Source organism: Dermacentor andersoni, chromosome 5, assembly GCF_023375885.2.
Source record: "Dermacentor andersoni chromosome 5, qqDerAnde1_hic_scaffold, whole genome shotgun sequence".
NCBI classification, from domain to species: Eukaryota; Metazoa; Arthropoda; class Arachnida; order Ixodida; family Ixodidae; genus Dermacentor; species Dermacentor andersoni.
The window spans coordinates 109,502,270-109,525,702 of record NC_092818.1 but is presented as its reverse complement, the minus strand read 5'-3'; the positions used below and the strand labels follow the sequence as shown (position 1 = coordinate 109,525,702).

The following is a 23,433-nucleotide window of genomic DNA, read 5'->3' as shown; positions in this document are numbered from 1 at the left end:
CGCGGTTAGGAGAAAAGTAAAAGCACGTCTGCAAGCTGTGTCTGCCTCACCGTAACGGGACGAAAGGAAGGCTGATGTCACACGTTGAAACAGGCCAAGTAATTACGCTCGGCTGTTAATTTGCAAGGGCATAAAAAAAAAGATATGTGCCAATTGGTGTACGCCTAGCCGTAGGTCGGCATACTTGTTCACGAGACTCGCACACGCTTCGCGCTCACTTCACAGGCAGAGTTTTAATGAGCGGCGAACATTCTTGGCGGACGTGTGACCGGTAGTGGTGCTGTTAAGCGTATGCACGAAATTCGGGGATGGTGAGCTTGAGTATGTAGACGTGGGTGTGAACGCGAGTGGCTCTCGGTAAGTGTGGATGGACGTGATCGTACGTGACTGCCGACGCGTGTGAGTGCACATGAGTGTGAGTGAGGACCTAGCCTCCAAAAATATTGGTGAGTTAATGCGAGTATCCGCTTATTCTGCTGGCATATGCATATAGCTTCGGATGGTGAGAAATGGTCTATAACTAACTAACCAACTAGCTAACTAACTAAATAAATATTACGAAGACACGAGTTTCGTCTAACGTTCGTTGTTTTCGCTCAGGAGAAATTCTTTAAGTAACAAAGTCTTCGCTTACTTTTAAATGTTGCGTAATTATAAACAGTTAATTCCCCAGCGGCCGCTGTCACGCAGTACTGCTACGTATATGTTTATTCTAACGTGTCACCGTCCGTGGTCTTTAGTGTTTTGTGTTAATTTGACTAATGATGACTCCGCTCACACTATGGGACCTGTCTGTCAACAACTTCAGATGTGTGATCCACTAGTACGTTAATACTTCCATAGCCGTTTCGGTTGGCAATGTTGCACGCCGGCAGCGTCTGTCGCAGCTATCGCCAGGAATGAGAAATAGAAATATAAACTTTATTGCAATGGAAAAGATTTGAAGGAGGGGTGGTCGGAGCCTCTCAGTCCAGGGCCCCACTGGCCTCTGCCGCCTGCCTGACCTGGCTAATTAAGGACTTTTGTCCTGCCAGGTCGGAGCGGGCGAGCTGTGCCTCCCACTGCTCCATTGTTTTACAGGTATTCGGCCTATGAGGGTGCTTAGTGCACTCCCACGTTATATGTATTAGGGTAGGTATGCCACCGCACCAAGGACAGTTGGCCCTATAACGAGTGGGATACATGGCGTTTAGCAATTTTAAATGGGGGAATACCCCGGTCTGTATTTTACGCCAATCGGCGGCCTCTTCCCCGCTAAGTTGTGGGTGAGGCGGCGGGTATTTTCTGCGGACTCCGCGCTGATGAGCAAGGATGTCTTTGGCATTTAAATTGGTGGAATTTTGTGAGGGATAGTGCGGGGGGTTGGGGTTCGAAGAGGACGCCGTCGCTCGGTTAGTGAACCCTCGAGCTAACGCGTTAGCCTTTTCGTTCCCCTGTACCCCCGCGTGGCCCGGGCACCAGAGTAGGCGATGATGGTGGTTGAAGGATTTGGGGATTATCGCGAGGCTAGCTGCAGTCACGTGCCCCTTGAGAAACATGCGACATGTCTCCTGGGAGTCTGTGACCACGACCGAGTCCCTTTGCGAACGCTCCGCGTGAGCGTGTGCGATCGCCACTGCTAATATTTCAGCCGAGGTGGGGGATCCCGCCGTGGCCGACGTGGTAATTTGCTGTTTGCTAATTTGCGTTCACGGCTGCCAGGGCGTACCTCCTTTGGTAGCGCTGCCCGGTCGCCTCTGCATACGCAGCTGCGTCCGTGTAGTACGTGTTGTACCTATGGTTATTAGAGTACGCTGATTGAATGTGTTGTGCGCGTGCTTTGCGCCTTTCTTTGTTGTACTCGGGATGCTTATTCTTTGGAATGAGAAGAAACAAAAGAGTACCCCCAGTTCCCGTCGGGATCGAACCCGGGTACTGTGCGCGGGAGTGAGCTACTCTACCACTCCGCCACGCCGGCGCTTGCTAGCTTGCAGCGGAAACACGCACCATGCACGCGTGCTTGCGCGTGAGGAGACACGCGATGGATAAATGGATGGATGTTATGAGCGTCCCCTTTGGAACGGGGCGGTGGGTTGAGCCACCAAGCTCTTGCTATTATACTGCCTAATGCCCTACCTAGGTTAAAAAAAAAAATAAAGACACTGAACTCCCACGACCAAATTTTCTGACCCCCGATTGCGAACTTTGCTTTTGTACGTCACCGTTTTTTTTTTTTTTTTTTTGCCGTTTCTCTACTTTTATTCCACCAGTCTTCAAACTGCCTTTTACTAATCTCTATTGCGGACTTGTTTACTTTCCCCCTGTTCTCGCTGAACCGAAGGGCCGCCAGTGGTGCTTAAATCGACCACTGGGCAGATGTCTTCATATTCTAATAAAACATGCTCCATTGTTCCCCTAGCTTTACCGCATCAAGCATATGCTCCTTCATCCTTCTTATATATCGCTTCGAAAAAGTAATAGCTTCTATTTGTGTTATCATAAATTGTTTCTTTCCCGATTTCGTTTTCTCCTCTTGAGTAGTTCATCATTGCAGCTTTCTTTTCCATTGCCGCCACCCATGAGATTATTTCAGCCTCTCTGACTTTCCGCTTGACGTTCTTTGTTGCTGTGTTGCTCACCCTACAGGCCGCGTACTTGCTGGTAAGCTTCCTAGTTCTTTTCCTTCACTGCGAATCAATGTTTTTCCTGTACAGATACCTCACCACTCTCCCAGCCCATTCACTTTCTTCCATGTTCCTCATTCGTTCTTCATACTCAATTTTACTGCAAGCTTCCCTCACTTCAAAACAAGTCCATCCCATATCACCCTGCACAGCTTCATTTGTAGTCTTCCCGTGAGCGCCCAATGCGAGGCAACCCACTGACCTTTGTTTCCCATCGAGTCCTGATTGTACCCCTGATTTAAAGCAAAGAACCGCATTTCCAAAAGTAAGTCCTGGAACCATTACACCTTTCCACATACACCGGAGCACCTCGCACCTAGTGTATCCCCATAGCGCTCTGTGCTTCATTATGGCTGCATTTCTCTTCCCCTTTAATGCTATTGTTTTTTCCTGTGTTTCCATATATCTATTGTCTTCGTTTATCCATATACCAAGGTATTTATATTCTTTTACCCGAGGTATTTTCTGGCCCTACATGTATCGCCAATGTCTGTTCACTGTTTTCCTTGAATACGATAACACCTGATTATCTAACACTGTTTTAAACCTAAATTCAGTTCCCGGCAACTGCAACTTATGTAACCGCAATGTTTACCGGGAAACGCAGGCGATAAACGCTATGCACGAAGACAAGCTTTCTGGAGCGGCCTCTTGCGTGGAGCCAATACCGGAGTGGTGCACAACCGCTCCAGAAATTAAATAATTTTCAGGTTTCTGTTATTGTTTCGCACTTTTAATATTTCAATCTGCGAAGCTTTAACATAAAAGGCGTGCGCTGTCGGTGTTTTGTTTCATGACATTTGTTAGTGGGCTGTCATTCTCAAAATTCCGAGGAATAACTTTGTCCACAATGTAAGACAAGATCTGAGCAACTGTAGTGAGCGAATGGTGTGGCAGTATAACCCGTATATACCGCATGCCATACGGCAAGGCGTGGAATACACATATCCCTAAACGTGTTTGGCAGTTTTCGCTCACGGTGCGCCTACGCCGGGTGCCGACGCCGGATTTTCCGCGACGCGATTTTTAACGGGCTATCGCCTTACAAATTAAATTTCTAGTGGGTGGCGTGTTGATATATATTGACGTCGTTGGCTGACGTACGCTAAAGGAACACCGGACAAGAGGGAGCTCAGCTAAGCGGAAAACAAATGACGCACTTTGTTGGCTGAACAACATGATTCAGCGGCCATTGTTTTGTCATTTGACAAACAGCTGTCGACCGGCCCCATGTTGTTTTTTCCATTAAAGCGAATGATGTGGACATCAGCAAACGACAGCTCAGGGTCACGACTGAAAAATATTGTTGCGCGGTCGCTAAAGGATTCAATCTGTCGTTACTCCGTACTTTCGCCGCGCCCAGTTTTAGCGTTAAACGCTGGCCTTCCGTTCTCACGGCCGTGACGCCTCGCGCAGCGTCATCAGAAACCTGCGGAAGTCAAACTCCGTCCGCTGCGGAAAAAAAGAAAAGAAAAAAAGAATATCGGAAAGCGACACTTCCTTTGTTGCCGAGTCGCCTTTTAGAAGGATTCGTGGAATCGAGCTGCAGCGACAACAACGTGCACTCTCCATCCTTCAGCGTCATATACTTCAAATACCGAAGGTTCTCTGCGCGTCTGTTGCTTGCTTCTACCGCGTCCAGGCGGTGCTTTTTTACGTAAACAAGGCGGCGCGTCGAGTTCTTTGCGGCGCGCGGGCGCTCCGCTATTCTCTTTCCTCCGGTCCGCAGGAGAGCGCTACGAGTGGAAGAGGAGATTCTTAATGGAAGGGAGGGGGTTGAAAATATTGGATAAACTGCAGCTGTCTCTCCGAAGAGTGCATGTTCAACCGAGCTGCACAGGGGGCAATGGGAGTGAAGGGAGGGGTGAGAGGGACGCTACGAGCGAAACCAGCGTAAACCAGCACGAAGTGAGACAGAGAAAGAGAGGTGCGGGCAATGGGGCACGAGAGAGAGAGATAAACAACAGTAGTTGGGCGAGGAGGAAGGCGGTTGAGAGAGAGCGGGTCTCCATTGGCCCACAGCCCGCGGGAGCGCAGGTGAAAGCGTGTAGAGGGGGCGAGGCGGCGATGATGATGATGCGTCGGCGGCCGCCGCTAGCCGCTGCGGCGCGCGCGCGCGCGGCGCGGATATCGCGGCAAGCAGGCGGCGCGGATTCACTTTCTGTCCGCGGCTGCGTGCGCTCGGCCGCTCTTGACGCTGCGTGCCGGCGACGGTGTGACCGCTAGGAGAGGGAGAGTGCGTGCGGCGCGCTCGCTCGCTCGCTTCGCCGCGCGGCGGTGTCCCTTCTGTAAAAAGAAAAAGAAATAGGTGATTTGTTGTCGTGTTGCTCGCGAAAGCCTCCCGGAAGCAACTGGTGGTGATACAGTGCCGCGAACGCCGGATCTGTGCTTGACTCCGCGGGTGTGTGCGCCCCCTCCTGCACTTCCCGTTTCGGTTAGAAGACGACGACGTGGTCACTTCGCGCACGTGGCTTCCGGATGCCGGCTGCAAGTTGCGCGTGCCGCCGCTGTCCTCTTTCTCCTCGGCCGTCGCGATCGTCTCGGACGCCTCCGGCGTAGCTTCGAGCCTTCTCTTGTAGCCTTTGAGGACGGACGAAGAAAACGGAGTGACCTTCCTGCGCTTCGGACGTCGTCGTTGTCGTGGTTGTTGAACGCCGTTATCGTTTGCTTATCTCTGAGCGTAAAACGTCTTTTCTTTTTTGTCGGAGTGGAAAACTTCGTGCGAGAACTGTCAGACCGCGTTTCTTTGGTTTTCTTTTTTTTCTGCGCCGAGCGCTGAAAAGACGAAGTAGACGAAGTGTGCGTGTCGGTTTCCTTCGACGCATATTTCGCCGTGGTTGATCGTTCGTGCGCGCGGGTGTGTGTGTGTGTGGTGTCCATGTGCGCTTTCCACGCCGCCAGCGCTATAGGCGAGTTGTCGGCGCGTTCGTGAGTCTCAGTGGGCCTTCGTACTGACACAGTGAAGCCAGTAGCATAAGCCATGAACGCCGTTGTGGACGGTAACGGCCGCAAGCCGAGCGCGGGCTCTGACCAGCTGGCGTTCCTCTTGACTTTCTTGCACGGCAGGGGCCGCCTGTACGAGCTGTTCGGCCAGATCGAGAAAGAGTTCGAGTCGCTGTACGCCGAGAATCTCGCACGTGAGTACACACGCGCGCTTTCCTCGCATGTCCTCCGTCGCATGCCGTCTCGTATCGCACGTATCGTTGAACTTGATTAATAATCTTTTATGTCCCCTGTCACACGGCAAATATAATGTCATTGACAACGAATGACGTTCGCTGGTAGTGCCATTTGTTTGCTGTCACACGGTTAAAACGTAATGACATTCGTCGAAAATGACAAAATGACGAAATCAGTTCGCTAAACTCATTCGCATTCGCTTTGGAACCGAATGTGTATCCTTGACACCACGCGTGTACCGGTGTTTCGCATCGGCCGCGGCCACTTCTATTGACTTGACGTGAAAGCATGCGCGTGTTTTCCTGTGGCACGCGCCAGTAATGAGGATATTAGGAGCCCTTATGCACATCAGAACGGCGATGACATGCAACTGCCGTTCTCGTTCCACTTTAGCAGATGTAGCGGACGCGCCCATCGAGCTTTTCGCCATGTTGCTTACCTTATCTTTGGCTTGGCTTGACTCGACTTCGTTGGCAATGTCGACAAGTTAGGGATCGAATACTACGGTGTGAAAGGGACGATCACATATTCCAGTGGAATTTAGCATATTGGGGAAAAAAAATATATTCGGCAAAAGTGGGAGTGAGGCTCTTTTCGCGTCTTTTTTTTTACTATCGTCATTGTCATTATTTTCAGTTGACCGTAGTTCTCGCCGTGTGACAGCGCGCTGTGGTAATGACATTGATCGCAACAAATGTCATTTGTTGGAACTGATATTAGACTTGCCGTGTGACAGATGTATTATGTAAGGAACAGTCGCAGGCTTGCTGCAATTACTGGGGAATAAAATGCAAGATATCGTTCTTGCTCGAAAGACGAATAATTTACGAGGTTGAAAAGTGATCACTGCATTTGTGTATAGCGGAGGGCAACTTTCAGCAGTGACTGTGTTCAGTCGCTACTGAGAACGCACATGTGATCCAACAAAATCGGTTGATGCAGATTGCTGTGGGTGTGCTTCTCATCAAAACAAAAGTTTTTTTTTTTTTTTTTCGGCGAGTCGGGATAATCGCGGTCAAAAATTATTTCCCGTAGATGTCCGCGACGACCCTTCAGAGTGGGCGCTTGACACGCTGCTCATTTTCACTTACTTAATCGCTCTGAAGACAAAACCGAATTCTATAAAACGCACTTAGGCGGCGGGGCTCCACGTTATAATCAAGGATAAGGCGCGTTCCATGTGATTCCGGCTTTGAAACCGCGATTACAAAATGGACGCGGCACTGGACGAAATTTGCGACTCCAAGCGGCACTTTTGGGGAGAAAAAAAAATAGAATGAAAAAGAAAACAACCTTGTATATATGTTTTTTGTAACTTCCACTTATGCGCAGGTTCGGGACGTTGCGTTGATAATTGTGTGAAACTGCTGCGAGCACATGTTCGAAAAGATGAAACTATATGTATCCCACATGTCTTGCAGGTAGATTCTGTACACAAAACGCCCATGGCAGACCAAATAACTTCGGAATATTTCGACTTGTTGCATGGGCCAGAATAACACGTTTGTAACTGCGAACTGTGCTTGCGCTCTGGCTTGTCTAGTTTGAATGTTAGTTTAGTTCGACTGTATAATTGCGCCTCGAATTTTATTTCTCGTTTTTTTTTCTTAATTTTTTTTTTATTTCCATACGACGGTATGCGAGCTGTGACGTCGCAAAGTCTGCCATCAAGAACAGGGGCTCAGATGTACTCTCACAGCAACGACTCGGCCTAAGAGTCGTTACGACATAAAAGTTTCTCTCTCTTTCTCCCTGACAAGGAACAGAGTGAGCCTGACAAGCAAGTGTTTGAGCCCTCAGCGATCACGTATAAGTTTAACGACATTCTTTGCGGTATGACAACCATATATAACAACATGTATAACATCATGGTCCCAGCTTCTGACAGCGTATGATTTACGTAACTCGTGTGCATCGTCAGCCCTATATACGTTTCAACATTGGGAACCGTATCTCGCCTCCTAATTGGCTGCCGGGTCGATATAGAATATACAGCAAAGGAGCTAAAGAAACACTAGACGAACACACTGAGGAATCGCTTTGCTCAAAACCAAGAGCGCGCGAGAAAAAAAAAAAAAGAAATACGCTGAAGACAGAGATGAACACCACAGCGCCCTTGGTTTGAGCAATGCAATTTACCAACAAGCTAGCCCAGGTATCCACTCTTAATTGAGAGCGCTCGTTTTTGTTAAGAGTGGCTTTTTCTCTGCAGTCCGTGATCGCCTGATGCCGAGAGGTCGCGCGAATGCATTCTCAGATACTCTAGAAATACCCTATGTAGGCCGAGAAGAATCGAAATATCGGCGGAGTCCGAAATAGCTGTATTTCACGCGATATACAATCGCACGGCGCGCCTGAACAGATAATTCTGTGCGTCGTCGTCAGACAGGGTTGTGTTTCCTGTCGGCGTGGCGTGGACGTTCCCCAGAATGATCTATAACTACTTGTCTTTGTTTGTTTTCTAGTTTTTTTCCCCCCTTGACTAACGCGTTGAACGGCTTTCGTTCAGTGGTGTACGATGCCACTTGCCAAGCGCCGTACACAACTTTTTGGTCGACCCTTATCAGAAGGAAGCAGGTGCGGATTTTACGAGAACAAGAGCTTTCAGGTGTATAGACGTTGCCTCGCAACTTGTTTAAGGAAAAGCTGGCCTAGCCAGCAACATCAAAAATATTAATAAAGAGAGAGAGAGAGGGGGGGACAATAGTTGTTTGGGAAGAGCTGCCCATTTAGAAGCGCCGGACACAAAGCGAGTGTTTTCTCTCTCGCTCCTTTCTTTCTGTTCGCTGCCATTGGGTGAGGATTATCGGTTTGAGCGATCGAATTGCCAAGTTCTGTGGGGATTGATCATTACCTTCGGCTTTCGCCCTGGACGCAGGCAGTAGCGTAGCTAACACCTTCTTTTAAAAGGTCTTTAAAACGCAGGGATGAATCGTTTTGAAACTAGTATATTCTTTAAAACTAAATATTTATTTATTTGACATAATAGGGGCTGGCGGCTAAACTAACTTTTCGTGGTCGGTATGTCGATGCTACCGTCGCAGACTTCAAGGTAGTGCCTTATTTCGAACATTTCGGCGAACGAGGTTCCACACTCGCTGTGATGTGTCAGTTTTAGAAAGCGCGTGCAGCCTCAAGCTCATTGCAAAAAAAAAAAAAATAAAATAAAAGATAACCGAGAAAGATCGCCACTGCAAGAAATATTGATGGCTGTTGACATTTAGAGCGTGCCGATTTGGTGCCGAGCGGGAGGTGGTGTACGCGATTCTCCTATTAAAAAAAAAAAAAAAAAAAAAGCTGGTGTTAGGAAATTTCAGATCGCCAAGGTCGGATTCGTAGCCCTGCACTGACGATGTCTGTCAAGAATGATGATAAGTAGTGTTCATTGGCGCAAGGACCGGTCATGGCGCGACTGACTGCGCAGCTTCGTAACGCTGAACACTTATCCGTTGTTGTCGTTCATTAGCAGTACCTCACTAACGCATTAAATTTCGGTGCCCGTCAGCACGCAGTGGAGCGGAAACCAGCTGCGTTAAATGGGTAAAAAACAAATGAACGAACGAACAAAAACAACGTTAAAGACAATTAGTCGAATTGCGCAAGTCCAATCGGTCGCCAGTCACGCCACACCTGTTGTCCTTGAAACTCCCGAGCGAGTTGCGCTTGGCGCTTCTTGGTTCGTCGTCGATCGACCAGCGCGCGTTGCGGTTGACCCGTGATGCGCGTCCGAATGGGTCGACGGTTTGCACGAGACGCCCACGTTGGTTTCTTGTCAACGCGCAACAAGTTTTGCCGTGGTCTTGGACTACTTGGCCGTTTGCTTTTGGAGTGTGTGTGCTTGCCTGCCATGTCTTTCGCTACTTTGCGGCAGACGTGCCATACTTCGAGGCCTCGTGGCTGTCGTTACTCGTCTACAACTATCTTAAGTTACCTTTTGGAATCTTTTCCCGTCAGTATCGGGTGTTCAAGGCCTCCTGCGATTATGATTGTTACCTGGGTACTCATACATTCACCACTCCATGGTAGCTTATTTCCTCAGGTATACAATGAGTTTTTCTTTCTCCGATGCGACGGTGCAATGTTGCACCTTGGTTTGGGCATCAATCAATCAATCAATTAGAAATTTAGTTCCAATGTTGAAGAGGAGATACACGCAAAATATTAGGAACACTATAGCTTTTTCGGCTAGTATCCGGTTCAGAATACGAGAAGGTCACTGTAGCTCAGCCAGAAGCCTAATAAGGATGTATATACACTTATCAGAAAGCATTACATATCGTTTAACAAGAGGCAATATACACTTCTTAAAAAGCATTACATATACGTTTAACAAGAGGCAATATACACTTCTTAGAAGGCATTACATATTCGTTTAACAAGAGGCAATACATTAAAACCCAAGAGGTCGGTTAGTGATTCGTCACTTAGTCTAGCGCGTCCTGCATGTCCATTTTGACTGGCGCGGGGAGTGGTCGTCCGTAGTTGTATACTGTTGCGGCAGCTTGGCTGTACCTGTCTACGTTTATTATCTCGGTCTACTGTTGGCTACTTCTTGGTTAGCGTATAGGCCCTTGGGGCACTGTGATTAGTGTACGAGATAAATCTGTTGTTTAGCTTTTATTAGTCAGCTACCCTTCCACAGTGTCCGAAAAAATGAAAACCGGCAAAGTCACTTATACCGTGAAAGAGACGCTTGATAAAGCCAGAAAAGAAACAAAAGCGACAGACAAGTGGCGACGGCGCCTTGCAATTATCGCACCGTTTCGTCACGACGTCACGGATTTTGCGACTGCGTCTGCTCTCTGTAGTTAAATTTTCATTGGTAAAGATGGATTACACTGTGTTCTAAAAAAAACAGAAACAAAAGAACCAAAGAATAAATTTCACAAGTTTCGAGAACCGTTACGGAGCCGCAACGGCCTAAGTACGAGATGATGCATTGAAATCCGTGACGTCACACTTCACGCACTGGCGCTGGAGTTACACCGCGAAATGAAAAAGAAAGGAAAAAAAAAATATGGAAGTTGGTCTTTCTTTCTTCAAGTAATCAACCTCCTAGTGCGACGTTAACGGAAGTAGATTTTGAAGGAGGCTCAGTGTAAACTGACTTCATGTTCCTCCTTACTTTCTCTTTAAACATAGGGCCGCAGTACTGCCTTCCATAAATTATACCGGCACCGTGGCTTTTACTTTCTTCTTCTTTTTTTTTTTCTATTGAAGTGGCGTCCCAGGATCGGTGATTGAAAACGGTCATTTCCCGTCTGCCGTCTGTCCGGCAGGAATGAAGAAAGACGCGCGCGGGCGCATTTTGCCAGCGGAAAGTATAAGGAGGAGGAGGGGGGAGTGTTTTACACTCTTCCGAAAAGCGTGCGGGTGCAGCTAATTTACGGCGCAAATTATTGCGCAGTACACACTCGAGGGGAACAGGTTAGCATGGAAATACTCTCATTTAACCACGGCTGCAGTTAATGCCCACTTAAATGTTTAGAGCGCGCGCGAACAGCTAAAAAAAAAAAAAAGAAAATGTCGTGTGGCATGCGTGCTTAAATTGAAGAAAGTCTCGTTCCCACTTCCGTGCGAGCGCATCTTTAGCGCTTTGCATATCTCTCTCTCTCTCTCTCTCTCTCTCTCTCTCTCTCTCTCTCTCTCTGCGCACCTGTGAATCGCGAAAGAGATTATCCTGTTTTACATTTTTAGAGGTCTCCATTTGTCCGTAAACATTCGTAGTCTATAATGCATTTTGCGTTGGTTTGGAAAACAAGCCATCACATTTTTTAAGTTTCTTTTAGCTCTTTCTATGCTGTTTATAAAGTATACATGGCGCGCCTAATTTAGTTCGAATCCAGGAGCGTGTATGGCGAGCATTCGCGATAATAAGCTCTTGGAAGTGATTGGCATTTTGTTCTGAAAATCGCCACCGCGAAGTCATTACGCGTTTTAATAAGTTCTGCGAGCCGGCAAAAGAAATTCCGACTAGCCTGCATACCTTCGTTCAATGAGCGCGACTTCATTATGCGGCGCTGCCATTGCCGCAGATGTGCACTTTACGGAGCAGCGGTTGTTTTCTTTTACGAGTTAGGCACTTTCTCTCTCGCGTGCCCGCGTGTGTGTGTGAGCGAGAGATGGATAGAGTTTTTTTTACTATGACTTTTCATGCACATTGGTGGGAGCTTTTGCTGCTGTGTATTGTGTAGTGGACCACACAGACTACTTGTATAATAAGTCCAGGTAGCTATATGTCTAGCTTCTGTGGTTTAAGTTATATGTCATCGTGCATTGTGACGGGGATCGTCTTGCTACCGCACAATGCAAGCGCTTGCTCACTGGCCATATTTCATTGACGTTCTCTCTCGCGCGCTCGCTCTCGTTGACGTTGACACTACTCACATTCACTCCAGCATATCGTTCAGCCACCCTCGTTCACCTTCACTCTAATGCAGTTTAGCGTATCGTGGGCTTAAATGAATTAGCGAAAAGAAGGTACCGAGCCAACGGAGGCACTAATTGGAACAGGAAGATTGCTGGCGCGTATACCGTTCATGCTTTGTTACATTTCCGGTAAGAATCCCGCCTGATAACCGGCGGCGTACTCAGCGCGCGTGTTTCCCTTTAGTATTAGCGGCTTGTTTGTTGCTAGGACCATGCGCGTGCACAGGTGCGTTCTCATCCGACACGTACCTTGTTCTTTGCGCCTGCGCGGCCGCATGTCTGTCTGGCCTTGTTTTGTTTCTCTTTTCCGACCCATCTGTTGCCGCGTTGGAAGGCGCAGCGTTGTAATTCGGTTTTGTGCTTCGGGAACGTTTCCACCGTCTACACCCGGTCTGTCTCTCTCTCTCTCTCTCTCTCTCTCTCTCTCTCTCTCTCGCCGACAGCACGAGGCTCGCTAACACAGCCCGAGTCTGTGTAATGTGCGCAACGGCGCTTAATTCTCTGGTGAAACGCTCTCAGGCCACTTAAATGTGGGTATTCTTTGCGCAGTACATCGTTTGTCTGAGGCGAACACTGGGTACGGGCGTGTTTTCGTCTAGAAACAACAGTGACATTTTCTTGAATCGTCATGGTCGTGGAGGGTTTTAAGAAGCTGCGGACTGGAAAAGCATATGGTATACGCGGGAGGAGCATATGTAAACAGCTCCGGTGCGCGTGTGCGAAATTGAATCTCAGCTCCCGTTTCTTTTGTACGCAGGCTGTACATATTGTGCGCTAGCCTTGGCGGTCGGTGTTTTGTAAGGCTCCTTTACGGAAAGTGAGTAAACGTGGAATGTTGGCCGAGTTCAGGAGTGACTATGCCGCTTGCGAGCCGCAGGCGAGTGAGTCTACGCCGCCTGTTCCTTGCAATACAGCGCAGCTACAAATTTGGGCCGCGCCGGCCAGTCAGATTGTGAAGCCAAAATTTGTACGTTGTCCGTTTGTGGATCTCAGCCGCACCTTCTTCGCCCGCAATTCCACTTCGTCTTCTCTTTCCTGTGCGTGTCAACCGTCTGAATGGGAAGATCGACGGGTCCCCCTTCCTCTTTTTTTTCTGGTCAGCGCACGCGGCCACTTGTCGCGCCGTGTCGGCTGACAGAACGCGTAGTAACCTTCGGTCAACACTGCACCTAATTGGAGACACGGTTTTTTCGCGTGTAGCGGCCGGTTAGCCATGCCCGGTTTACCCAGTGGCTTTCGCATTCCGGTGTCGAGCGCGCCATGCAGTAGCTTAGGATCAGTGCTGCACAGAATTGGTGACACGGAATTCGTGCGCCGGCCTCCCTGCCCGCGGTTAACCGGCAGTTTTCCATTCCGTGCTCGGGAGCCACTACCCACAGAGAGACTTAATCTCCATCTGTGGTTATCAGCCATTCTTGAGGAACTACGGTCGTTGGCTCTCGGCAAAGAAAAGAGAGAGGAAGTTGAAGGACTCTAACGACGTCATTTCGACATCCTTTCCCTCGAAGGGCCTAAAGAGCAAGCAGCTCTGACCAAAACAAAGGGGGCGTGCGATTAGACAGACCAGGCAGTCGCTGCGTGAGGAGAACGTGACGCTGAAGCTGATGTTTCTCCTACAAGTAAACAGGATCCCAAGAGGTCCGTTCTTTCTATAGCTTGTGTGCATCTGCGTTGAGCGAAGCATGCCTTCTCATAAAGCATTCAAAGCAAGTCGAGTGATGCCAAGCTCTCTGACACTAGCTCCATGCACCTCTTCAACGGAATCGTTCATTTCTTATAACGGCTCTTGCAACATGTTCGTCTGGGTTTCTCGCGCTTAAGTTTGAGTAGACATTTTAACTGTCGTCCAGTAACACCACGGACAAGAGACAGAGCGCGCATGAAGGATAAACGGAGCGGTACCTCAAACTTGCGTTTTGTGGTGGGAAAATGGCTTATACGTTGGATGCGTTTGGACAGAGGCGCGTGCTTTCTTACTCCCTCTCCGTCTCGAAAACGTCGAACAGACCAAATCAAACCGGCGCACACGTTATTTTTCTTCACGTGCTGTCCCTGACAGCACAGCTTATACTTGTATAAGCTAAACTCGTATTAATTCGAAAATAGATGTGTCACATTGGTGAGAGCTTTTGCTGTTATGTATTGTGTACTGGACCGCAGACTAGTCGTATAATAAGTCCAGGTACAGGTATACCTGTATGTCTAGCTTCTGTATTTAAGTTATATGTCATCGTACACTGTGATGGGGATCATCTTGCTACCGCACAATTCAAGCGCTTGCTCACCCGCCATCTTTCATTGACGTTCTCTCTCACGCACTCACTCTCGTTCACGTTGAGTCACTCCACTTTGTTTCCCAAGCGCTGTTTTGGACTGAGAATTGAGTGCCTGCGGGCGAGCAGCAGACGTTTGAAGCCGTTTGAAGCGATCAAAATTTCATCTGTGTCTTAGTATACGCTCTCTTACTTCGCCGCTTTCCCTCGCATTTTGCGTCTCCAGCCAATAGAGTGCGTCGGACTTGTTCGTCGCTGGCGGCGCAATTTTTCTTTTGTATTTGCTGCGGGGCCCGGTCTACGGTGTCAATGCCTTCGAACTACAGCTTGCGGCGATTCTGTGCGCCATCTTTGCCGAATTGTCTGGCGGCTAACAGTACTAACGGCAAATGCGACTCCACAGAGGACGTCATTGCAACGGGTGGCGGCGATTGCGTAACTGGAAAGCTTTCCTGTTTCCATGGGAACCAGTTCGGCGGCCCCGCGTGGTAGCGCATGCGCCGACCAAGCCAATTTCGATGCCTTTTATGAACGTGTGATTGTATTCAAAAGATGGAGCGGAGAGTTCAAGAAACTCAATCATTTTGCCAAAGAAACTGCTGGTTTCTAGCTGCAAAAGGCGGCAATGACAATGTTAGAAAATGTAGTGCGCGTGGTGTCGAATTTCGGCGACATATTTCTGACTTGCTGACCGTGCAAGTTCCGCCGCAAAGTACCTCGGAAATTCCACTTCACTGCTTACGTAAAGCAGGAAGCTAACCTAACTGGGTGCTGTTCAGGTTCGGCAGTGGTATAGAGCGAAGTGCATCGACAAAAAGGAGGCGAACATTTTACCACAAATTATAGCGATTGCGAAATAAAAGAAAGAAAAAAAGTCCATTCGCGGTAATTCGTGTGTGTTATGTCCTGCAGTCCGATTTTCGCCGCCCCAAGATGATCGTTTTTTCTTTTTTCTATATCTCTGCTGCAGCCTGCGCTGCTGGACAGCGGCTCAGCCGGTCTGCACGCGGGCACGTATGTGTGTGCATGCGTGTGTCGAGAGAGAGAGAGAGAGAGAGAGAGAGAGAGAGAGAGGGAGATTAGAAGAAATCCGAGAGGGCCCTGTCGTTTCGCAAATGAGATCTCGGCCCAGCAATCGCAAACGCGCCATGCACCCGCATCCTGTGTGATTTTTTTTTTTTCTTTCTATTTCGTTTGTTCCTGCCTTCAGGTCCGCGAATGTGACACTTCTATGCTTCTCCGTCACGGTGGCTCCTCAGTTCCGAAACGGGCACGTGGCGTTTTGATGCAGCCGCAGTGTAGCAGGTTCGATTTCCTGCTCCAGCTGCAGCATTTCGATACGGACGCGATACAGAAATGCGCCCGTGCGTCGAAGTCGGGGCGCATGTCGGAAGAACTTGAAATTGGTCTAAATTCACCCGGAGTCGCCACCACTCATCCACGCCCCGTGACGGAGTACAGTGTCTGCCGCAGAAGTAACGTGAATGTCGGGTAAAGGCCAGTGGTAGTGTCGCAGGAGTCTGGGAGCACTTGGTCGCAGCCGGAGGCTGTCAAACCAGCGTAGCAGGAGGTTGCAATTCCCACATGGGTAGCGGCAGTGTCATGTTACCTTTGACACAAAGCGTTTGTTTTGTTTTTGTTCTTATGCTGCCTTTTTTTTTTAGTATTCCTCACCCTGCATGCCAGCTACGTCTACGTGAAGTTAAATATCAATGAGAAAATGAGTAATTTGACCGATCCATTGATTATGTTTTAACCCGATCGAGATCATTCCCACTGCGATAGAACGCCGTATAACTGAACGCACCAACCACAGCGGTATAGTTTTTACTCGCGCTGTCCATGGTTGCCTGTGTGATTTTTTTTTTATATATGCGCAGTTAGTCATGCTAACGCGGGAACGGATTGTGCCGTTCTGCCTCCTCCATACTGGTCATCGGCGATCCGATGACCTTGCTTTGACTTTGGTGGCTCTTTTGCAGCCTGTTTATTAATTAATTAATTAATTAATTTTTTCCGTTGTGGAAGGCCTTCGACTTCAGACATTTCACACAGTTTTCGGTGCCTTAAAAAAAAAAGGGAAAAGAAAAGGACGATCCTCGGTTGGGGCCTACGACTGGTGGATGACCGTATAGCAGTAGACGAATAAACGATCCTTCTTTTTCTGTGCTCCTTCTCGCACTAGTGTTTCGTCGAGGGAAAAGAGGAAAGGGATTAAGAGAGAGAGAGAGAGAGAAGAGAGCAAATGGGTGGCAACTGGTTCTGCTTGTTGTCTGCCATGCGAAGAGCGGCTGCTGTGGAAATTGCGAAGAAACGCTTTGGGTCGCCGCGACGTCGCACCGGATTGCGAGTTTGGGCCGGTTGCGGAAACAGCGCAGTGGCACGTGTCAACTTCTTTCCATTTCATGTCGGTGCTCTTCGGAAGGTTTTTGCGTGCCTCGCTGCTGTTTGCCGAACGAGTGAGCCCTCGAGTTGTTGGAAATGCGACGCAGCGAGCCTGTGCTGTTATGGCCGTCATTTTAGTAGTGTGTCTTCGCCCCCTTCACTTCCGATAATTTTTTTTCACTCGCTGTAAGATCGAGTGACTGCGAATACGCTGTTAGTGTACGGGACATGCTCGTTCTAGCCTATAAGTCGTCGACGCTCGCTTTGCTGCGCGTCCGTACGTGAGAGTCAGACAGTTTGGAATTTGTGAAGAAAACAAGAACAGACCCCGTCGGCAAGAAGCCTTCCGAGTGTTTCCTCCTGCTCCCATTTCTTTATATATTTTTTTTCTTCTCGAGCGTCTGGCCAAACAAGCTCAAGAATCCAAATACGTGCTATCTTAATTAACTCTGACACCGAGGCGTGCAGAAGGAGGTAGGGGAAGAGCATGTTCGCGCGCTTTGTCTGTATGTGCTCTTACTTCGCTTTTGCTCTTCTCACGTCCTGTATTTCTCGTGCACCCGTCTTGGAGACTCGAGAAAATGATAAATACGGCGTTCTGCTGCCCAAGCGCGAAGACGCGGGTTCGACTCCCGGTCGCATTTCTCGATGGGGGCGAAATGTGGAAAATGCTTGTGTACTTGGATTTTGGTGTAGCTTACGGAAACCCCGGGTGATATTGAAATTAATCCGGAGCTCCTCTACTACGGCGTCCCTAATAACCAGCCGTGTAGTTTTGGGATGTTAATTAGGCTTCATGTTTAATTTCTGTGGGCCGCCTTCTACGGACGTAGTATATGCCCACATAGTATATGTCGCTCGCTGCGAACCGCCCGTCGACGTATACGGCATCTGCGCTGCGTCATTCTTCATCCCAACATGCCGTGGTTGCTTATTGGCGATGGTGTTGGGCTGCTGAGTACGAGGTCGCGGGATCGAATCCCGGCCTCGGCGGCCGCATTTCGATGGGGGCGAAATGCGAAAACACCCGTGTACTTAGGTTTAGGTGCACTTAAAGAACCCCAAGTGCTTCAAATTTCCGGAGTCCCCCACTGCGGCGTGCCTCATAATCAGAAAGTGGGTTTGGTACGTAAAAACCTACAATTTAATTCTTTAATTCTTCATCCCCAATCGGGATGACGACCACATTACTTTTTTTTTTTTTTTTTTACCGGTTTATGCGGGAGGCAGGACTTCAAAATTACGTGCAGCAAAAGATTTGACGCGGATATGGGCAAAGTAATGTTTTCTTTTTTTATATACCACTGCTGTATGTGAGGTGTGATCTTTCTGATACAGCTTTGTCCGTTAGTGTCTATAGTATAATTATTCGCAGCCACGTAAGCCCGACCACAAAATATTAAGGACCATGAAATCTAAGAAAAAAATCTGAATATCTCCGCTACCTCACAACGCAGCCTGGTATTTGCATTTCGGGCTTCGACTAGAATATGCTGACATTGTCGTGTACCGTTTTACTGGCTACTGCTACAGGCTGCTCGGGAATTGAACGTTTTCTGAGATCCCGTGGTCCGTAAACTTTCGTGGCCGGGTTTATGTACGCGGAATAATTTGTTCAGATAGTTGCGTGCCTTCGGTGTGGTCGAGACTCAGTCCGTTCAGCCGTTGACTGCTGTCAAAACTTCACCACCGAAAAAAAAAAAAAAAAACGAAACGTGCTAACGGTGATGACTTTCAGTCGCCGTTGAGAGTGCGCTGTGCTTGACGCGGGAATCGAGTTCTCAACGTCGGCCTGGTCGTGCGGACCGAAAGACTATATGGCTTATATTATACCCCGGTATGCAGAAATGCATCTCAAACTTTAATCCCACGCGTGCCGAAGGAAACGCTATGGCCGTCTTGGGCACGTTCAAGCCAGGCGTCGTTTAGGTCAAGTCAAGCACGGACTTCAATGAAAGATGCATTCCTGAATACGGGGTAGGAGGGAGGGGGGTTAGGATAACGATTTGGACGAGTCGGTTTAAGTTCATGGCATGGATGCGTAGCACGCGGGCGGAACGCAAACCGCACGTTTATCTTGCCGCACTTGCTGCATTCATTCGAAACGAACCGAAGGACCTGTGCCGTTCGCGGTTTCGTCGAGAGAGGGAGAGAGAAAGAAAAAGACGACGCTCTGTCCTCCGCAAGGAAACCCGCGCGCGCGCGCGCAGCCCCATATACGATATGGGGAGGAGGGGGACACGCGAAAAGCGAGCGCATGCATTCAGGCAGGCAACAAAAGGCGGATGCTCTTCCACGCGCCGGCGGCCGTGGCGGCGGGCAGCCCCGTTGCGTAAAAAGGCGTCGCCTCCCCCCCACCCCCGCGCATGTCGACTGAATTGGCGAACCGTTGCGCCGCAACCCTCGTCGCGCATTGGCCAGCTAGAGGAAGTGAGCCGGCGGAATTTCTGTGCTTTGCCGAACGGTGGCGATGCCCCCGTGAGACGAGAGAAAGAGAGAGAGAGAGAGAGAGAGAACACATCATTATCATCATTGTTATTTGAAAGTGAGGGTGAGGTACAATCCACCGACAGTTCATTTATGAACTCGCTTTATATGACGGGGAGAGCTGGTATAGGCGGGCCCCTTGTGATGTGGCCGCGGTCGTCACCACGTACTTCGTAACTCAAGCGCAGCAGTGTCTCAGTTGCTACGGCGTTGTGCTGCTGAGCACCAAGTTGCGGGTTCGACTCCCGGCCGCGTCAGATGCATTCCGGCGGCACGAAGGCGAAATGCGAAAGCGCTAATTTGGATCGTGCGCGCTGAGGGACCCCCTTGGCGGTCGAGATTAATACGTAGCGCTCCCTTACGTAATCCGCGTGTTGTTTCGGAACTTTCTCCTCAACGAATAGCGACATGCTTGATCGCCTAGAGTTTGATAGAGCGAGAGCAAGACCAACCGCAAGCGCAGCAAGGAAGAGGAAAGTAGCCACAGCGCACCAACTATTTCTCTCCCCTCCGATGACGAATCTGTCTGCGTCACACGGCCAGCGGACAAAATAAAATAGAGGTAACATGCATTTTCAAGACCATCGTTCATGGCCTCAACATATAGTTGGACATAATGACGGCGCCTCATGAAACTCATATATGTTTATTTTGTGACATTATAACACATGGGTGCTCTTCTCCGTTTCGTGAGCACAGAGGGACAGCGTCAGCGCCGAAAACGTAGCATTGATAGATCGAAGGTGCTGCATAGAAGCTAGCGCACCGAACAATTCTGAAAAGCGTACCATAATACGTGCTAGCTGCTCCAGCCCATGCGCGTCTTCATTAGCGTTGCATTCGAGGAGGCTATAAACCCATGGCTCAGTACCGCGCGGCTCAGAACAGCGCGCTAGCAACATCGCAGCGAACAAGAACTCTTCGGCAACACAAGCAGACATCTCGGACTCAGACCACGTTCGTATGCAGCGAATTTCCTTGTCCAGATTGCTAAAGAGCCACAGCGGCGTCCATGGGAAGTTAAACGCGTGATATTGCACTCCAGGAGGCCGAAAACTACGGACAAGTATACGGTGTCTAACTAAACATGGCCGCAAGGATGGCGCGTCACTTTCCTACGCCACGCGCTGCACAGCACTGGAATTCGAAGAGCGGACAGTGGAGGGCACACGTCGCACTATCTTTTTCCTCTGTGTGTTATCAAAGAGAGCAAGAAAAGGAAAGGGGTGCACCCCCCCCCCCCCCCTCCATGCATACGCGGAAGCCAGTGCGCGCCAAGGCGGCTTGTGATGGCAGCGCCGCGCTGGAGGCGAGCTGCCGCTCCTCGGCCGGGCGGGCGGCCTGGGAACTTTTGACCACCCCTGTACACGCTCTTCTAAGCTCTCCCATCCCCTCTCTTCCACGTGACCAGCTTCCCACTTTTCACATACATACACATTCTTCCACTTTGACATGCTACCGTATTAAACAAATAATGCACCAGTTCCACCAGTGAATCACGCCGCTTTGGTGTGTGTGTGTGTGTGTGTGTGCGCGTGCGTGTGCGTGCGTGTGCGTGCGTGCGTGCGTGCCAGACAGAGACAGAGATAGGGAGGGAGGGAGAATCCCGCTACCAATGCCATGTTCGTCTTTTTTTTTCTGTTCCGCTGTTGCACGCATTTCCGTTGCGTAATATCCCGTCATGCTCCGATGTAACCGGGAGTCGCAGTGCGGCGACGTCGTCCTTTGAAGCTGTCGGTCGCACCATTGTTACGACATACGACTCTACACTGCATTTCTTTTCGCAGCTCTATTGCTATCACCGCGGGCGCACTTGACACAATAAATCGGGGCTGCTTTCCATTTGTAGTACGGGTGCGCAGGTATCTTTAATTAAGGTTCTTACATTAGTTAAACGAAGTTGGCAATTTGCCAGAAGATAGCGCTGAGGCACTTAACCACGTATGGGCGTACTGCGGCATTACGAAGGCGATGGCGCGTTTCACTTTGTAGCGCCGTTGTAAAGTTGTTGCTCGCTTGTGCTTCGCACAACTCCTTGCGACCTCCGTGCGCGTCTTTCCGTTGGCACGTGTGTGCGCACGCATGGCCGCTCGATGAATTAGCACCTTTCCTTTATTGAGCGGCCGTGACGTCGCTGAGTGTGGAAGCACTCATCGTGACGTCAACGTTGTCCTTGTGACGACGTCTCCCGGCAGTCACACGGTCGCCTCTGACACCAACTGCCGCCCATTTCTGGTCGCATACATGCGGTGACTTCCGAGATAGTGCAAGTGCCCCCCTCGATCGACGCGCGCTTGACGACCGCTGCTCGAGACGATTCCCTGGCCCTGCATATCAGGCCGCACGGTCGGTCGCAGCGCTGAATCGCATGCGCATCAGGCAGGGCCGAGTTTTTGACTTTTTGAGCACTTGTGCTCTTCGCGTCATTGTGCGATTGTTCGCGCGGGCTACGTTCAGTAAGACCTTCGTATTTTAGCTTGAGAAATTGGATTAGTTCAGTAACTTACTCGCGCCACATGGAGAACCTGGGTATGCATGGCTCGAAAATCTTTTTTGTCGGAAGGATGTCCGACGCCGGATTTTAGCCGCGTTGTCACGGCGAGCTCTCGGGTGCGGCCGAGCTTCAAGGTGGCCGGTGTCGCCCTTCCGTCTTTCGTTTCTGCGTCTTTTCTGGCTTACAATAGACAGATTTAGAATGGCGTTTGTCGCCTCACGTACGTTAAACGTAAGCACCTTTGCGGGACGATGCAGTGCGCGTCTTGTCAAGACCTTTAGTTTATTTTTGGACCCGCTCGCGCCGAGTATGTATGTAAAACGAAGCTTATGGCGTTCTGCTGCTGATGCACAAGTTCGCTGGTTCGATTGCCTAGCTGCCGCCGCGCGGCTGCATTCCGATAAGGGCGGAACGCAGAAAACGCTCGTGTATACCGTGCATATTTTGGGTGCTCATTAGGGAACCCCCAGGCGGTCAAAAGTAATAAGGAAACCTCCTCTATAAGGCCTTCCTCATAGTGTAAGGCTTCAGGACGTTAATCCTTACAACTTTCTGTGTTTGTTTCGTTCGTTCTGAACTGAACGAGAAATGAAAACTGAAAGTAGAGGTCAGCGCTTCCAGTTTGCGAGAGTTTACTAGTGGGTATGCATTGAAATGCCGTTCATGCGTCGACAAGTGACGATCGCCGGCAAACGTGTGGTTGTTTAGATAGGTATTCACCGCGCGCCCGTGTTCCGAAGACACCTAAAAAAAAAAACAAAGAAAAACGGCTAGCTGCTCGAGTAGAGACGGGTGATTTTGCAAGTGCACGTTATAGTAGCGCAGCTCCGCGGACAGCATTAATCAGGCCTCGATCTGTTTAAGCTGTAGTTGGTGGCCGGGACATAAAGGTTCCGAGGTAACGAAATAAATATAAAAAAATATAAAGAAATATTCCGTCTAAAGTTATTGTGCACTCCAAATCCAGAGGTAAGCGTACAATTCGTCAGTCGTGGTGGATTGAACAGGCGCCGGAGGAATACCAAGCGAGTCACATTTCGTATACACAAACAGTGAATGCGAACAATAACAATATGTATTATATTGTGCGTTCCGTCGGTGTCAGCTTTAACAAAAAGGTCTTATACTTAATAAAATGAAGCACAAAAGTGATCAAGCAAGTGTCTCTTCGCCGCATGACAGTCTATTGAGGCACGGGATCCTCTATACCGTTTGATAGATGGAAAAAAAAAATAAACGATAAATGGAGCGGTGGGGGTGGGGTAGGCGCCGTCATTTTGTGCTTCTATTTGTATGTATGCTGTCATAGTTTACGTCGTCACGCGCCAGGTGCGTTCGTACTCGCGTATATAGGCTATTATATCGGTGCTTGCAGGCTGCGACGGTTTACTGCGCATGTCTCTCTCCGTCGCGTTTCTTCTTTTCGTGGCGCGATGTCGTCGTCGTTGGTCGAGTTACTGTATGTGCTACCGCAGGTAGCTACCTACGGTAGTATATACAGTAACTCTAGTCGTTGGTGTAT

The 23,433-nt window shown here is 49.3% G+C and overlaps 1 protein-coding gene across 3 annotated transcripts in view; it reads left to right on the top strand.

Annotated features, from left to right (window-relative positions):
• Wdr37 (WD repeat domain 37) overlaps positions 1-23,433 on the top strand; it is a 166,667-nt gene that overhangs the window by 27,883 nt on the left and 115,351 nt on the right. For 2 of the 3 annotated variants that reach the window (XM_050178407.3, XM_050178406.3), the window contains exon 3: positions 5,730-5,800. The exons of the other annotated variant lie outside the window; for it this stretch is intronic. In XM_050178407.3, the coding sequence (XP_050034364.1) occupies positions 5,730-5,800 (71 nt within the window). The remainder of the gene's footprint in view (positions 1-5,729; positions 5,801-23,433) is intronic. 3 annotated transcript variants of the gene reach the window in all.